Here is an 18,846-nt window from a genome sequence, read left to right on the forward strand (position 1 = left end):
ACGTTGCAATTTCAGAAACTAGATGCAACATCACATTGAAGAACCTTTTAAATAGCCTAAACTAAAGCCATTAATACCATGCAGGTATAACATTATGGGAAAGTTAATTTTTGACAGTCAACCAACCATAGCTGAGCCAAAAGTATATTTGATAGCGACATAGCACACACATGGAAGAAAATGAGGGCAATATAAGGTTCTAGTATTATGTGCCCAAAGCAAACGCAAATTACTCTGATCGTGTTGGGTTTCTTTCCACTGACACAATTATTAGCGTTATATCTGATGTGAAATAAACGATAGGTGGCATAAATAGACGATATGTCTGGACATGTCTCGCTCTATGTGACACATCCGTATAAATCAATTTTTTTTGTTGGCATTAGTCCTGCATCTCTCTACCAGCTGTCTCAATCAGCCGCTTGCACAATTTGTCCCTTCGCAGTCGCCGTACATCATTGTTGACAACAAACATGGCGTCCTCAATGTCACTTCTTGGTTTGGGGCGTTTATCTGTAATTAATGCAGCTTCTAAAGTGCTCCAGAATCCTATCAGGTAATCATATCATAATTGTTTAATCGTTTTATGTATACGCATGTTACTATGAGTCACTTTGCTTGAAATATTTAACTCCAAGTTGTCTAAAGATTAAACGAGGCCTTATGTCCGGAATGTGTGAGCTAACCATCTTTAAAGCACAAAGCTCTTAAATAGAACTGTGTTATGGGTTTTCGCTTTTTTGACCACAGGACGTGTTTACACACGTAACTATTTTCTTGCTTGCATATTTAGTCCTAAAATTGCCTAGGCTATTAACAAATGTTATTCCGTGTCATTACAGGCTAGCCAGCTAATTGGCTAACGCTTCGTGTGGGTAGCCTGTAGAAATCAGTTAAAGAGCAAACGTTTACTGCTTAATACAAGGTGCTGCATAACATGACTGATAACAGTTAGGCTAACCTTGCAGTCAACTGTAGGGATTTACTGGTGGGTGCCACAAAGCTCACAGCCAGCAACAGTATAACAAAACAGCCGCTTTTGTTTTGTTTTTTGTTTAGACACAATGTATTAATAGCAGCGGGTACGTCCCAGCATGATGTGTTAGTTAGTTTTAGATAAGATGTAAATAATACACACTGTTCTTTATATTGTAATCATTATATGCAGTGGTGGATCTAGAAATTTTCACATGGGGTGGTAAGAGGTTTTGGTAGGGTGGCATGGGATGCTATCTGGGGGATGTGCTAATATTTTGTTATATGTCCCAGATATAAAACCGACTTCAAACTTCTTTTATTGGATTAAATGCTATGTTACTACAATGGTACTGATATTTAGGCTACATACAATAAAAACATACCTTGAGGTCCAGCTGGAACTCGGTCCCCCGTCACTTCAGTTTTTCCACTTTACTTTACTCCATCCATCATCTATACCGTTTATCCTGAAGAGAATCAACTTCTGTGGGAAACAATGACAGCTGTATTAGTCACAAAAGACAATGGTTCTTGATTTTCTTTTCTGCTTTAATTGAAACATGTACCTATAGGGGAAATGCTTAGTGTAGAAAGCATACATTTGAAGTAAATTGAAAACAGTGCTTATGTGGAATCGCTCTTATGTGGCTGAACCACTATGGCAGTTTGCTGTTTTGTGACAGGACATGGCTGCACAGTCACAAAGAGCTGCACAGTCCTTGTCTGACAGTTGACCACAGGCAACATTAAGCATGTCCTGTCATTAGGATGAGAGCCAGAGACCCACCAGACAGAACTAATTGTAGGCGGGTGTCTTCTTGTCTCTTCCTTTTCACTGTATCCTTGCCCCAGTACTTCATCGAAGAGCATCAGTTTCTTGCAGAGTGTAAATTGTCTGTATCATTCATTTCTTTGGTGGTTTGTACTTTGCATGTAATGTCTTATCTAATTGTTCTCAGGTCTACAAGCACATCAATATCGCGGCTGACAGAGAAACCAGGACAAGACACTCAGCTTATTACAGTTGATGAGAAACTGGTAAGGATCGCTTCCTGTTCAACATGACACTTGAATTGGTGATTGTGTGATCTACTGTCTTCCAATGAGTCTGCTGGAAAATTTGTTAAAATGAGTCGTTTTAGACAGTAAGGCTTTGTAGCAATATGATGATAATGGCAAATGTTCTGTGTGTGCTTAGAGCTCCCTTTCAGTTATTGAGGATGTTACTGTAGCTACACAATAATACATGTATAATAGACTTAGCATTATCTGAAGGTGACCTAGTTGTTGCACTGATGCAGGTGATAGAATACAGTGTAGCACCAGCAGTGGCAGAGCACTCTTTTTTTTTTTTTTTTTCAAGTTATAAATAATAACACATGTTCATACTTCAGCCTGTTGGACAGTAGATACATATTTAAACAAAGGACTTAGGTTCCTGAGTACCTTCCTGCAAATAGTTGTTTCTTTGACTACAGAGCATTTAAGCTGGTCTGTCATACTTGTTTACAACACAGTTTTAAGACTTGATTGACGTAACACGTAATGCATAATGTTACATTTGTACAGTAGCATGACGGAGTTATCACTAGGGCTGGACAATTATTTGACTATTCAGATATTCGTTCCTTGGGTGGGCAGTCAGTTTGAATTTTAGTATTCAAATATTTGAGACAACAGGAAGTTTCAGTGTCCGATGATAAAGAGAAACACGATGCAGACAGCTTGGGCTGTTGGTACTCACATCTCTGAATACGCTGGAGCAGATCTGCAAATAAGCCTGTGCATCACCCAGATACACAAACCAGATATTCTAAATCTAATTGGTTACTGTCTTTCCTGAAAAAAAAAACAACCCAAAACAAAACATAATAAAGTAGAAAAAGACCAATCCTAGGATGAAGTATTCACAGATTCAAAGTTCCTGGATCAAGCTACCTGTTGTTAAAACACAAACGACACCTCTGTACTGTAGTGAGGCAGACAGACCGTGAGCTACAACCTAATTTTCATCAAAATGAGTCGATTTGATGAAATAGTGTATGTGCGGCCAGCTGTGAGATTGTTGAACAGAGACTGTTTACAAAGTGCGACACCAAAAAGAGGTAGAGTACTATAAAGATATTATGTATAATTTGTGTTGTGATATAGCCAACAGATGACCATGATGTGTTGAGTGATTTTGGTGACACTAGGCTACCCTGAGAGTGAATATCTTTGTAGTATCTATTTTCTTGCCCTTTTGGTCCTTGTGCCCATGTCTTGTTCATTGTTGTGGGTTTGTCTGAATGAAGCCTTGAGGAGTGTAACATAAAAGTGCCCTATGTCTCAATGACAGAAAGCCGTTTCTTTAACAGACTGATGAAGCAGCAGTGTTGTTCTGTATAAACACGTGTTGCAGTGTGATCTCAGCCAAGATTGGAGACATAAGCTTAAGCAAAACAAGCCTACTATTAAAGGTTGTGTTCAGTACACATTTGCACTGATCCTAAAGTCCCGTACCAAAACGGTTTGGTACAAGTACATGTACCTTTACACCCCTAATGTGCTTACATGTGACCTGCCTGCTGTAGTTCTGCTGACACACATTGACAAACACTTAAGTGCAGTGGTGGAACTCTGTTTGTTTAGGCATGGAGAGGCTGTGTTGTTCTACTTGTTTCTGTCCCTGTGTTGCTACAGCAGTAATTTCTCTGTCTGAAATCTTCCCAATGATGACTAGTAGGTGAATCTATTCAATTATCAGTGAAAGCTGAATCAGTTGAATCAAATCAATCAGTTTTAAGCAAAACTGCCAAATATTCACTAGTTCTCCTCCACTGTGATAACTTGTTGCTTTTGTGCCTTTGAAACTGTGGCACATAAACTCTGGAACTCTCTTCCAGTGGACATAGGATCTGTGGATACTGTGGACAAAGCAGCTGAAGACCCATCTTTTCTAAAATGGCTTTTGAGTAGTGATCTCATTGTGTTGTCATTTTTGTGGTGCTCTTATTCTGTTATTTTTTATCACAATTTTGCTATTTTATGGATAATTTAGTAGTATTTTTTTTACTTTTGTGTAAGCACATAGTGACTAGAAAAGTGCTATATAATTAAGCTTGCTTACTTTTACATCAGTGTAATCTGAATGCCTTTGGATTTTGTACTGTTGTTCAGTCAGAACAACTTTAAGACGCTGTCTTGGGCCATGAGAAATTGTGCAGGGAATTTGTTAACTTTTTTTTGACATACCACTGGGTAATTGTGAACATGACCAGAAAACCTTTGGGACAAAAATGGTTGTTTCTGCAGTCTACTACTCTGAAAGCCAACTGATCACTTAAGTGCATGTAATGCACTGAATGATAAAATCCCCATAAAGCTAAAGCAGTGTATTTTTCTCTGTTTGCAGCGGGAGACTCCATCTGTCACTTTCTTTGATGACTTTTTGTGAGCAGGCTTTACACTAGTTTAACTGCCGTGGCTTGAGCACACAGAGTAGCTCCAAAAGCACAAAAGGGTATAATAAAAACTAGTTTACAGGTCAACAGGTGACTGCGAAGGCACTGCTCAGAATGACCGTTTCTATACAATATGTGGTAAAGCTATATTTAACTTGATATTTCGTCAGACAGGGTTTTAGGTGCGTCCTTTCATTAAGCGCTAAAGCACAGTCTAAACAGTGATAAGCATGTACGTGAAGTGGTCAAGGTTAGTACCCACTGTACAAAGCAATGAAGAATGTTTGAAGTGCATGTTTTGTCAGATGAAGATAATGGAAAAAGAGGAGTTTGGGAGAATGTGGGAGTGTGTTATGAACTTGTTTTGGGAGGGGGTTTGTGTGGGCAGTGTCGGTGTGCTTTTGTCCCTGACCAAAGCTGACCATGCTGGCAGACAAACCTTGAGCTTGGTGGAGTGGCTGTCTCTGTCATCTCAGTGGGGGCCGCTGAGAGGAACAGCAGAAGAGAGGAAAAAGGGCCTCAAAAAAATGGGGAGGGGGTGAAAGAAAAGACGCTTGCATAGAGAAAAGTTTGTCAGACACCCTGAGACTCACGAAAAGACAGTGGCCACTTCAGTGTTATTGGTCACAGAGGGTCCTTTGTGGCGGCTGTTGGCGGGAAGTGCTCTAATGCAGACAGGCCAAAAAGAGAGGCCCTCAGCTGTTTACAGTACAGTGGTGTCTGTCTCACATGGAAGAGGGCAATGAGAGCACTCTCCCTTTTGGGCATTCTGCATATGTCAGCACGCTAGTCATTCTTCAGGCTGTCAATAAGTGAATTGCTTTGTGGTTAAACCAATCAAACAAAGGTCTCGATACACTGAGAGGTTATGCTGGGTTTGCACGCTGTCTCTCTCCAGCAGCCTGAGGAGAGAGTGGCGTGCCACTTCTTGTGTAGAGAACATTTTTGAATAGCCTCATTTAGATGAGGTTGCATTTTGGCCTGGGCAGATGATATTTTCAGTTCATTCCAAAAACTGTCTTAATGTTTGTGTGACACTCGGTGTCTTGTCCTTGGTTCTCATCTGTCCAAAAAGTGCAAACCTTACAGGAAGTTGTCTCTAGTTTGTTTGGCCATCTCCATTACACACAAATTTAAGCTTTGAAGGGCAAGAATCTCCCCCAGGTCAAAAATATGAACTAATCCAGTGAAAATTATTTTAATGGAATTTGTGAACGATTTTACTGCAGGCTGCAAAGAGAAACGTACTAGGCAGCTGTTTTAATAACTGATCAGTCATGAAGCTATGATCATGATAACAATGCATTTGTCACTCGTAGTGATAAATGTGCAGAATAACAGCTGCATTCTTGAGCTTTAGAGCATCTTTCAGTGCATTGGTTTCAATCAACAGTCATTATTTGGTTTTCTGGTCTGCAGCTTGACTGTTTTGGTTCACTCTCGCTGGCAAAACCCAGTGGAAGCGAGACGTAAGCAGTGCGTTCTGTGGTTAAAGTCATCAGAACGGCCATCTGTCTGACAACAGGACAGCAGTGGGACAAAGGGTCTATTCAAGACTGATCAACAACACAAGTCTATTGGACAAAAATCGTTTTCATGTAAGATCATCAGGAAGAAATCACTTTTTTATGTAGCCTATTGATTTTATTGATTTTCCCCGGCTCCTTACAGAGGGACAAAGTGAAAGTGAAACTCAAGCAGCCTGATCAGTTGTAACAGATAACAGTAGAAGTAGAAAACAACAGGATTTGTGTGATTTAAACAGGTGACGGTGGAAATTATGCTTCACTAAACATAGCAGAGGATAGACATGAAGCTTAAAAAATGTGAGGGTTCTACGGGAGATGTGCGTCTCACCAGTTCAGTGTGGATTGACTCATTTGATATAATGTCAGATAGACGGCTGTTCTGATGATTTTCAACACTCAGAACGCGACGCTTACATCTCGCTTCCAGTGTGTTTTACCAGTTAGCATCAGGCAGCTGTCTGTAGAACAAATACTCCATATGATACCTGTCCAGCATCAAACAGCAGACAAAGGTGGCGACTAGCTGATGAATGTGGTGGAAAGTTTAGCAGCTGAAGGGACTTGTATTTCCTGCAGGAGTTAGGGGATTTACATTGGGTATACATTCAGCGGGTGCACTGAAGCGCAACTCCAAAATTAATGGTTAATGTCACTTCCCTGTCTGATGGCTGTGTTTGCATGCAAGTTTAACCATATCAGTTTAAAGGCCAGTATGTCAGCATTGTGTTCACACCTTGTTTCCACTGCCCCCAAGTGGGCAGAAAATCAGTTATCAGGTTTAAAGTCATTGTCAAGCAAAAATGCAAAACATTCCCATTTCTTAAAGTGTGAGAATTTGCTGCTGCTGTTTGTTCTGTGTGATAGTAAATGTAATATCTTTGGGATTTGGACTGTCGGACTGACAAACCACAGTTTGATGACATTGATGTCACCTTAGACTTTACAGTTTTCTAAAAATTACGTTGACCAAAGAATTTACCAGTCATCAAGACCACTAAATAGTTGTTTACTGTAGCCCTTCTGCAGAAATTAGGGTTTCCATTTAATTCCTCTAGTTTGAAAGCTCACAAAATGAAAAATCTGCCTAGATCATGATATATATTTGAAGGCCTTGTCTGAATTTTAGAATTGATGCCAAATAACTTGCATGATCAAGCTCCTGTGTCCAAAGCTGTTCCCCAGAGTGCCCATGCTGACCTGCTTTTGTTTGTAATTACTGTTTGATTAAGCATGCTGAGCAGCTCTCAGGGTCTGGCCGGTCTGGCCACTGATACACAGCTTTACACATAATGTCTGCAACCTCTCTTGATTAGAGTCTGGCCTGTGGTTTTACTCTCTTGCCCAGAAACAATTGTGGTTGCAACCTTAGCTGCAGCCTCAGTATGCGATAATACAATATCTTCCACTTATGTCTGAGTGTCTAGTTCTGCTTCAGCCACGGCAGTGTGCTCCCTCTCTCCACATAAAGACAACACCATAATCTTAAAGTGCTTGTGAAGCCTTGTTATAGAGTTCTCTAAAGGCAGTAGAGTTTTACGAGACAGAGGAGGACAGTTATTAGTGTGCAGGGGATTGAGGGGGAAGAAGGAAGAAAGATGGGGAGAGGAAGAGAGTATTAACTTGGAAGGCCCATTTGATGTTGAGTTTGTTAATGTGAAATCTTTGCTTTTTTTGCGAATTTAGAGCCCAGTGTTTACTTGGCAAGGGATGTTACATCTGGACAAAAGATGTGGGGTTTGACTGCGGTAAGGTAGTTAACTTTAAAGGCAGGTTGCCGGGTGTTTTTAAAGACCTAAAATTGAAATCAGATAAAATGATCCTGAGTATGTCAGTCAAGATTTATCATGCAAAGATAGCAGAAAATTCTCTGACGCTCAAGCTTGAGACAAGGGCATCTCAGTGCAGTGTTAAGGCTTTTCAACCAGACCAGTTTGCTTAGTGTCACTTGTGAACACCTCAGAATTAATTGTGTTTTGAGAGTGTTATTGGGCAAAGCACCCTCAGCCTGTGCAGCCTCAAGCAGATTTGCTTATATAATTGGAAATGTAAAGAAAATCAGTGTGTAGGACAATGAGGACACAGAATCACAATAAAAATCCAGCTGTCCAAAGTAAGAGGGCAGGTTTAGCACAAACAGCTTTAAGTCTGCAGTACAGGGGAGTGTATTCTCTAAGGCCGTCTAGTCTCAGACACAGAGTGACCTACAGTACAGTGCAGCAGACAACATCCCCCCCCCCCCCCCCCCCCCCCAACTCTCTCTCATCCTCCTCTCCCACCCTTCCTCCCTTCTTCCACATAGACAAGCGTCTGTTTTGTCTGGTTGCCCTCTCATATGGCGCACTTATGCAAAAACTCTCTCGGCTCATGTTTGGAGTAGTGGGTCAGAGGATGTTGGTCTTTGAAGAGTGCCAGACAAGAGGCTTTATTATGTACCATCCACTAAATAGTATTTCATTCATTAGCACTCTCTTCCACAGAGACTAAGCCTCTTAAGGGGAGTCCTCAGTCCTGTCAGCACTGGAAGTGTTGTGTTTGCAGCGTGGATAGAAAAAGGTGTGCTTCTTCTGTTGGTCTACGCTTCCATTTATTCATTGGTTGTAAGCTAGTAGCGGTTGTATAAATTTTTACAGACTAGTGTTGCTGTCTTGCATCGCCATAAGTCTGGTTTCTTATGGTTTGTCTCTCCGGTTTATTTATTGTAGGATATCATAACAACAAAACGCAAACATAATGATTTGTGTTGCATTTTGAGTTCTTACATAACACATGCTAGACTTGAAACAATTAAATGATTAGTCATAATTTGTCAGATAATTAACTATCCACTTTAATAACGATTTAGTCGCTAAGTAGTTTTTTGTTTTTAATAAATGCAAAAATACCACAAATTTCCTGGTTCCAGCTTTGCAAATTGAATATTTTTGTTTTTCTCAGTAATCTGTGATAGGATCCTGCATATCTTTGAGCTTTTGACTGTTGGTCAGACAAAACAAGGTGTTTTATGATGTCACCATGGGCTCTGGGAACATTGGGAACATCTAATGACCGCGTTTGTTTGCTGACGTTCTGTAGACCAAATGCATGTTTGACAAACTGAGAAAATAACTGGTAGAATTATGGATGAATGAATGAAAGTAATTTAGATACAGCTTTAACGTGTACAGCTAAATAATTTATTTTTTAAATAATTTATTAAGTTAATTAAAATGATTATTAAAGTTCAAAAAATAATGCCAAATGTCTAGTTTCTAGTTTCTCTTCAGATGACTTGTTTTGTCTGACTAGCAGTTCAGAACCCAAATATATGCAGTTTACAGTAGTTTAAAGCCGAGAATGACAGCACATCTTCCAATTTGACATGCTGAAACCTGAAGATGTTTGGCATTTTGGCTTGATAAATGATAGTTTTGGGTTATTTCTGAGTGTAAAAAGACCACACAAACAACTGTCTGCATCCAACATATTCATAAATGAGCCCCTCCTCTACCCTTGTTCCGATCGTCAGTGGTATGCGTAATGTGAGATTTGAGATGACCCTCACGCCAGCTGCTGCCTGTTCTCCACTGCTGAACTACTCCCACACATGAGCAAGCAACATAATATTTGTTTCTATTAGAGACGCACCCAATGTCCAATCAGTAAATGGCACGTTTTTTCCACTTCAAAGATGCCTAAAGGTGGGAACCGGCAGAGGCTGATGAGTGAGGCTCTTGGTCTGGGTGTGGGCTGGACAGTGGGGGGTTAAGGGTGATGTGTTTGGGCTTTCACCACATGCTGACTCAACATAATTCAGCTCGACTGGCCTCGTGACCCCCTCCTGGCTGCTGAGCTGCAGTTTATGGCACATGGGTGTACATGCTGTGATAAAGTGGACTATACTTGTGTCATGGCTGTCAGACCTGTCCACCATTAACCATAACAGTGTGTTAGTGAGGTTAGAAGTGGTTTGTCTGAGCCAGTGCACAGACCACAGACGTGCACTTTTTGTTTTTATGTTTAGCAGTTTGTTTACGGCACTGACAGGAAAACACATGTACAGTACCTCAGTTTAGATTTGTTAAACCCTAACAAATCTTAAAAATAGGACCACCAGTACCAGTGTGCTGAGACACTGTGGCCCTGTGTCGTATACACTTGCAACTGATTATTTTCATTGTTGATGAATCTGTTTGATTGATTATTTGGTTTGTCTATAACATATCAGAAAATAGTGAAAAATGTCCCCTAGCTCACGGTGATGTCTTCAGATATCTTGTTCTGTTCAGTCCAAAACCCTCAGATGTAGAGTTTATAATTGTATAAAATAAATGAAAGCAGACAGTTCCTCGTATCTGAGAAGTCAGAACCATAGAAATTGTAACAACTCTTACAACAATTGACTTAAATAATCAATATTACAGAGTTGGAATGATAAACAGCTACGAGTTTGATAATTTAATTTAAGCAACTTTTCAAGTAAAATGCCAAAGAGGCTGGTATGAGCTTTTAAATCGGACTTTTTTCACTTTTTGTTTGTTTTACATCACTTTAAACTGATTATTTTTGCCTTTGCGCTGTTAATCAGACAAAACAAGGAATTTAAATAAGTCATCTTGGCCTCTACGAACTTGGGCATCTTTCACTGTTTTCTGGCAAAACTGTGAACCAGTTAATCAAGAAAACAATCATCAGAATAACCAGTAATAAAAATAATGGTTGTTCCTCTGATCATTTATTAAGATTGGTGTCTGTTATTATTATTATTATCATCATTATTATTTATTGATTGAATCAAATGATCACTATTACTCTGAGACTTGATCTTTTAAAGTGAAAAGTGTTGATTCTATCAATATAGCAGCTTCATGTTTTGTCCATCTCACAAAGTCTTGTCTCTGTTTTATTGGAGAGTTTTTACAACTAAAAACTGAGCAGTCCAGGATCAGTGAAAGAACAGAGATGAGTTTACTTTTTTGTGGTTTATCCTAGATTTAGTGTAATCCTCTTTTCTAAATAGGCACAAAAAAGACAGGGACGTTTAATTCACAAAGCGAATGAAGAGTAACATGCTCAGAAGATACTCACCTTTTCTCATGGCCTTGTCTATATTTTGCCAAACCGCATGCGACATAAAAGAAATTTGTTTTGCTTTACTTGGCCATTTTCTCAAAGATGCATACAAAATAATGCCTGATCTTTATTTGTAAGGGATATTTTCTTATTGGCAAACCACATCGTAGGGTAAAATCCATTTACTCTCTAGCACACATAATCCCCTTTACTGTAATCAATGACACACCACAAAAATCCATAAATGTTTCTTTCAATTGGACCAGATCTGCAGATGCTGTCAGGACAGAACTGGAGGGCATATTTTGTATCACTGAGTAGGCAAAGATAGCGTTAATATTCCACTGTATAAACTGTGGAAAATGAGCTGCAGGAAATGTGGGCATTCAGCTGCAAATCATCTGGAAATGACAAGATGTGATGAATGATACGGGGACAGAAGTGTGGCTGGAAGACAGTCCTGTGTAGGAGAGGGAGATGCTTTCTCTTAGCCTGGTTTCAGACCTCAAAGTGCTGCCCACTTATTCACTTTGTCGTTATTTCAAGGAGGTAATTTGGTGTGTTCACTGATGGCTGTTTCCTGGGCCTCGCCTCAGCCTCTGTAAAAGGGGAGAGGTGTTGTGAGTGAAGGTGTGTGAAGTTTGGATGGAGTGTTGTATCTGTTGGGGAAATTTTAAATTTGAACATTGCTTTTAGTACCTTAACTTGAACACAACACCGGTATCTGTGTAAAAACAGCATGGATGACATTATGCCTGCTTTTTAAGTTCAGTATAAGCAGGCAGAACTACCATAAAGAAGGGCTGGCTTAATGCCAGTATAGTGCAATATTTGTCTAAAGGAGGTGAGTGATAACTTTCCAGAGCTGTGAAATCCTGCCTCATAGTATTATAAAACATTCAGTGTTTTGATGTCTGAAGCTCAACACTGAATTTTTGATTTAAAGTCATTTTGCGCCTTAACTTCCATTCAAGAAAACTATATTCTTTTTGTAATGTTCCTTTAGATTTCTTGTTTTTCCCACTTAAGCACAGAGATTTTTCTTTGTTTACACAGAAATCTTCCATCTCAGGTCTTTCTTTCAGCATTCTGGTGCGACCAGCGGCCCCACAGCGACAGGCCCCTATGCTCTTTATTTGGCACGTAGCCTGGAGGTGTCAGAATTATAGACACGCTTTCACGTGACGGAGACTTTGCCAGCCTTTTTCCCCTCCTTTCTTAAGCCCGGCATTCTGTCTGCCCAGCCAGGTATTGTAGGGCCCCATGAAGGCCCTGTGAATAGTGTCAAACTTGATAGTTCTCATTTTACTTCCTGTACACGGCAGAAGAAAAAGTGCCCACCGTGTGGGTTTTCCTTTTGTGTTGGCCCTCTCTAGTCTTCCTGGGAACACACCGCATTCCACCCACAATCATTCCCTTTGTGAGTGTGGGTATTGTGGGTGAGTCTGTTATGCCGATAACCCTCCTAGCTTTCAGTGTAATGCATGCAAGTATCATAGAAGTCTAGACCTGTACTTTTGCAAACAATACCAGATAATGAGCAGTGTGTTTTCAGTCATTTGGCAGAGCTTTTGTTTTGACACATCCTCCCTCGCTCATGAAGGCCCTTTTGTGCTCATCCACGCCTAAGATGCGATTTAAGGCTGTCTGCATCTGGACAAATATTACACCAGTTAACCATACATGGGCCTCGTGTCAATTATACTTTATGTAACATACATAAGGGGAAGCATAGTCTGGCCTGCTAATCCTAAGAGCATCATTTCTCGGAGAGGGATTCTTATGCATCTATCCCACAGACCAGACCACAAAACTGCTAAATGTTTCTGACTGCAAATCTGATTTACCTCAACTCTAAAGGTACTTTTTGTAAATGATTTTTAGTTCCCTGCTCACACTTTCTTGTGGGTCACAGACCGGACACCATTGCCTCCTTTGGTTGAAGAGAACATGTTTTCCTCCTCTCTCCGAGAAGAAGGAATTGTTAAGGTTAAGTAGATAGGGCAGCCGGAAGTAATTACCAAGCACTTGTGAATTTTTTCTTTTCTCTTTTCATTTGATCAGTGTTTTCAATGTGCAGATCTTGTTTATGATAAAACTGAGCCTGCTTTTACCTCTAAGCACTGCAAAATATGTTTCACTGAAGCAGGCCGCAGTTTAGTAGTTGGAGCAGTAATTTACTAGGCTTCAATACCGTTGGAAGCTCCTTTTCCAAAGGAAAGGCAGCCTTTTGTGTGGAGTTCATGCAAAATGACCCTTTTTGTACAAATCAACTGGCAGATGACAGACAATGATGAAAATTTGATTCTTTGAAGTTGTAATGGCCATTGAAATGTGTAAAATTCTTGTATTGAAAGGAGTGCACCCTGGAAAGCCCCCAGTCTTGGGTGGCTGCTGCCTGCGTGCTGGGAGGTTCGTCTGTGTTTTGTCGCCGACTTCCCATTGCTTGTTTGCTAATTCCCTGAAGAATTGGACCAGATCCTTGATAGGAGCTTGAAGGGGCTCCATTTGCTCAGGAATATGCATTTAGTATGCTCTTGTTGTGGTGGCCTACTTTCTGATAGTCTGGAGTAAATCACCTCAAGTATTAGGCATTAATTTCATCCACATCAATGCAAGAAAGATGGTATTCTTCTGTTTTGTTTTTGTCTGTGAATACATTAGCTTTTTGTTTTTAAGCGGTGGTTTCTTTTTGCCTCTTTTCATTAATGCTGTTTTTCCAGTTATACAAAAATTGTACAGGAACTCAGTCTAAAGAACAAAAATGTGAATAAATAAATGGTTGTTGAGAGACTTAACCCTTAACCCTCCATTTACAAGCAATATATCAAAAATAAATAATCAGCAAATATTGTGGCAAATTAAAACAGGCTAGATATTTGTAACAGTTGTACTGAGACAAAAATACCCAGAGAGTGAACATCAGATCACAGAAACTATTTAAAAACACACAGTCCAGGCATTTATTTTGTTTTACATGGCCCATAAAGAGTTTACTCCTTGGATTCTTCATGTTTTATTGTTTTTCTGACACTGAAGATGGATTTTAAGCTTATTTTGACTCCCCAATTTACAGATTGATGTGAAGTACAAAAATGTAAAACAAAGTTCTCGATTGCCTAAGTGCTTTTTATAGATGGCCATTTGTCAGAGCTTAAAGTTATATTTTGAAACACCTGCAAGCTAACTTTCAAATGGCCTTTCTCAGCAAACACACATATATCATGAGCTCTAATTTTTTACAGGGAACAAAAAAGACATCAGTCACTAAGTTAAGTGAAAGTCAGGGTAGTTCTGGAGGATCTCTGGCAGGTCTGCAACCAAAAACATGTCAGGTTATTTTCATACACATGGAAGTTCTCTGCTTTGACCTCTCACTTCTATGTTTTGTTTCTTGCAACTGTGTTGCACTGATTAATTCTCCAAAAACTATCTACTTGACACACATTAAAATAATTCAGTATTTGTTGCAGATATAAAGATTTTTAACTGGCCAGCATGTCACTTAGTTTTGACATGTCATTAACATGGAATTATTGCTAAATTTATGATTGTAAGATCTTTCTGTAAAATAGATTATGGGACTTTACAGTGTATTGTATGTTTTCTGGTGTCTGTAATTCACATTAACACTGTGCTTCATATCCGTCTGTCCCTTAGGATATCACCACTCTGACAGGGGTCCCAGAGGAGCACATCAAAACCCGCAAGGTTCACATCTTTATCTCCGCCAAATCAGCCATGCAGTCAGGTATCAACAGCACCAAAAAGTGGAAGATGGACTTTGATACCAGAGAACGCTGGGAGAACCCTCTAATGGGCTGGGCCTCAACGTAAGTACCTCTTACCTGTGCCTTCCTGTTTCTACAGCACATACCTTTTTCATAATTATTTTAATGTGATATTGATGAGCTGGCATTACTTGCAACAAAGTAGGGTCTAGTGAAACTCAAAACAAACAGACACCATAACCACACTTTGCCCATCACATCCTGTTTCCTTGTAGCGACAAACGATTTAGTGCCTAGTTGCATTAACTGACTAGCAAGTGAATTTGTCACTGCAGTAGAACGCTGTGATTACTGCTGTCACACAAAGTGCTAATGTTACACAAAACCCAAATTACCCCAAAAACAAAATCACATTAATTAAATTCTAAGATCATTTTATGGCCGTGCTAGGCTACGTTGTTAATGTTAACATTGTCTAAACACATTATCTTTAGTTGCTAACACATCCAGAGGGAAGAATGCCCCTGTGAATCAAATTTGAGTGTTTTGACTGCTTTTAATTCTCCATCTTAAAGCCAAACCGATGTTCAACCTGGTTTTTGCTCTTTCTTTGTCCCACTCTCCCCGTGTGAAAGAACACAGCCTCTTCGGTCCGGCAGTCATCATTTTCACACTGTTAGCAGACCAGAACTCCTCCATGGCTGGATGTTTGAAGAGACTTGTAGTTTGAAAAACGGTTCTTATAACCTTCGCTGGGTGTCAGGCAGAGCTAATTTACCAGTAGTATAGAAAAGCTGGAACAACAACAGAAGGGCTGTAGGCAGCAGAGTGGTGGTAGTGGTAGAGAGACACCATGTCCTGTCCCATTTTCACTTGATTTATCAGACAGTGTATAAAATCTTAGATAATGCACCTTTAAGTTCAGTCAACTTTATTTATATAGCCCAGAATTGGAAATGAACTTCAAAAGGTTTTATCTGTACATCACCCTCAGTATAAGGTTTTTGTATTTGGATCATAAAATGTTTCATTTAATATTTGTTTTAAATGTTGTTAGTACTGTTTGCTAACAGCTGTTTCTGCCTGTCAGGGCTGATCCCTTATCCAACATGCTGCTCACTTTCTCCTCCAAGGAAGATGCCGTTGCTTTTGCTGAGAAAAATGGTAAGACATCAAGAACTTTCCAACATTTTAGACTCAACATTTAATGCAAGAATTTTTATTTTATATAAAACAATATAACAGTAGGTCCAGTACCCCAATTAATCATGTCCAGTCAAGTTTAAAGTAATTACACACACCATCCCTTGGGAGTAAAACCACAAAAGACTGTTAGATAGATCCAGTTTAAAGGAACACAATTTATATACATTTAAACATTTTATTTTTGTTAATACTAGGAGGAGTAGTAGTAGCACATTTCTGATGTTAGTAGGAGGACTGAGACACAACTATCGAGTGGTTACCAGTTTTGCTGCATTGACTGCATCACAGAGCAACTTGGTCAGTGCAAAAAAAAAAACAAAACTAGATTTAATCTGGATCAGTGTGCACTCTGATTGAATCTAAAATAGTCAATTCTTAATTCATTCAGGTTCCAGAGATTGACTTGTACTTAAGCCGCTCATGGAGCAAATTGTGTCAGGTGAGCTCATATAGAATAATAATGTTATTCTTTAGTTACGACATCATTTCGTTTATGTTTGGGTATAAATTTACAAGTTTATTACCAGTTAATACTGTATCTGTGGTGGTGTCATGTGGCTCATTTGTAACGTTAGCAGCTAGCGGTTAGCAACAGTAATCATTTAGGACTGTATCAAACAAAGAATGCTAAACCCCCAGTCCTTAGTAAATACCTGTAGCTAAATGTTTTGTACAGTTATTTGTCAATGGCTGCTGCTACATAGTATTTGGTTTTAAAGCATTTCTGATCAGTCCCATCAATTTAGTTGTTCATGGTTGTGTGGCTGCATTATACACGGTTATGAATATTATTTAATTTATACTCAAACCATCCTCAGCTTTATCAGACACCAATAATTGGTAATGCCATTAACTAAATTTGTTGTACTGTGTGGTGGCTTTGAGTTAATGCTAACCGCTAGCTGCTGATGTTAACACTGACCCGGATGACACCACTGCTGTTATTAACTGACAAGCCTGGACTCGTAATGAACACACTAAATTTGTAGCTAAGCATGCAGTTAGTACAGTGCAAGACAATCCCTGGAACATGAATGAATAATGATAGAGTCCAGAGAACTCCAGCCAAAGTCAGTGGCTCATCATAGCTGCCACTCCAGCATCACTGACTGATAGAGCTGCAGTATTACCCCTCCCTCTGACTTGTAATCAGACATGAAACTAAAAGATTTTGGCCTGCAAAAGTTTTTGATTCGCTACCAAAGACAGGTTCTGCAAACAAAAAAACCCTGTGCACCGAGAGCAAAGCTTTTAGGGGTACTGTGCAGTTCGAAATCTGATCCCATACTTTCTGTAAGGTTATTCATTAATTATAGAGGAAAGTGACAAATAGTAATACAGTTTAATGCAAAGCAAATTTAATAGCTGTCAATATCTTGTAAGTGCAACCAAATCCAACAAAATGCAAACAAAGAAAAAAGTGTTAAATGATAAAAAAAATTGTAATATTGTGTTGGAAATTAAAATAGTCCTGATTTCAGTTTATATACAACATCTAAAACTTTTTTTGGTTTTGCTCTCAAATGTGTTTTGACTGCAGAGTAAAGAAACTAAATTACTTCCATAAACTCTGAATGTGATGCGCTGCAGTTTACTCCCAGGAAGGAGAACCCAATAATCAGATTCTTGAAAATAAGCAACTTTTGGCCAGTCTAACAGAAAGCTTCAGACTATGTTTTTAATGTTCACGGGTTATAGATCTGTCATCAAGAGTAAAACAGCACCTGTTAGACCTTTACTGCAAAAAGCATCCACCTGCTGACATCATGTGGCCTGTGTAAGAAATCAAGCAATAAAACATCTGAATGCTTTTGATGGGTTAACGTAATCAACGACAATCCTAAGTAGTTTTCTGTTAGTTACACGGTTGATGTAGTTCCTGTCTAGCAGTGCTCAACAGAAAGTTCCCTCTGACTCAGAGAACTGAACCATCTGGGAGATTTTGTTGGAACCAAGCAAAAGGAACTAGGTTTCTCTGTTTATTGCACCATGAAAGTGATTAGTGCACTTCTGACTACACACAGCCTGCTGATGTCTACACAACGCCTCACTATAGCTGGAACTCAGCCAAAGTGAATATACATGATGTTCCCGGCCCCATCACATACCTCGATGTTTTTGCTTCAGGTTGGAGCTATGAGGTAACAGAGAAGAGGTCCTCAAAGCCCCGGGTGAAATCCTATGGAGCAAACTTCTCCTGGAACAAGAGGACCAGGAGGTCTGCTAAGTAAACTGAAGACACACATCTGTTAGTTGGCTTGACCTCTGTCCCACAGCGGACCTGTACCATTCTTGTCAATAAATGCATAATTATATATGTGTAAACCAAACATGGGTCATTATTGCTTTTATTCTTCAAACATTCACCTCATTACCGACTACCTAGTGTAGTCTACTCGATTAATGAAGTGTTTGTTCTCACTCTATTTGTGCAGCAGCAAAACAAAGAGAAACATGTTATTACAATTAGAACCTGTTTAAACACAGGAATAAATATATCTGTAGGCCAAAACCAGCGGCATTTTTCCTGCGTGAGTGTTTGTTTCCATCCTGTTACCTGAATTGTTTCAGTGTTTGGAGAGCTCCATAATTGGAATCTAAATAGGAACTTGGATCAGTTTGTCTGAAGGTCACTAGTTCTTTTTTCCACCTACAACAGATGTTCAGTGAGGTTACCTACCTCAGAAAATGTTACCCTCAATGATCTTTTAACTGAGACCTGCAATATTAACATGCTTTTGATTCATTTGGTACCATTTATCTGAAAGCATTGAAACAGAGCAATGAACCATGTAATACTACTTTCAAATCTAATCTTTCTTTTTTCATATACTACAAGTGTGTCCTAGCTTTTGACTGGTAGTGTGTGGGGAAAAAAGAAAAATTTTAATCGGTTCTGTTGGTCAGGTC

General features: G+C 39.4%; 1 protein-coding gene across 2 annotated transcripts; it reads left to right on the plus strand.

The window, feature by feature from the left end:
• Window positions 1–385: 385 nt before the first annotated feature.
• ndufs4 (NADH:ubiquinone oxidoreductase subunit S4) lies at window positions 386–18,261 on the plus strand. 2 transcript variants are annotated; one of them, XM_020593635.1, is made up of 5 exons: window positions 386–556; window positions 1,938–2,016; window positions 14,660–14,832; window positions 15,821–15,894; window positions 18,064–18,261. In XM_020593635.1, the coding sequence occupies exons 1-5, from the start codon at window positions 474–476 to the stop codon at window positions 18,165–18,167; spliced, it is 513 nt and encodes a 170-aa protein (XP_020449291.1). In that variant the 5' UTR covers window positions 386–473; the 3' UTR covers window positions 18,168–18,261. The 2 variants fall into 2 exon arrangements, with proteins under 2 accessions (XP_020449291.1, XP_020449292.1); XM_020593636.1 differs by lacking the exon at window positions 18,064–18,261 and adding an exon at window positions 17,961–18,035.
• The last annotated feature ends 585 nt before the right edge of the window (window positions 18,262–18,846 follow it).

Source organism: Monopterus albus, unplaced genomic scaffold (genome assembly GCF_001952655.1).
Source record: "Monopterus albus unplaced genomic scaffold, M_albus_1.0 scaffold20.1, whole genome shotgun sequence".
NCBI lineage: Eukaryota > Metazoa > Chordata > Actinopteri > Synbranchiformes > Synbranchidae > Monopterus > Monopterus albus.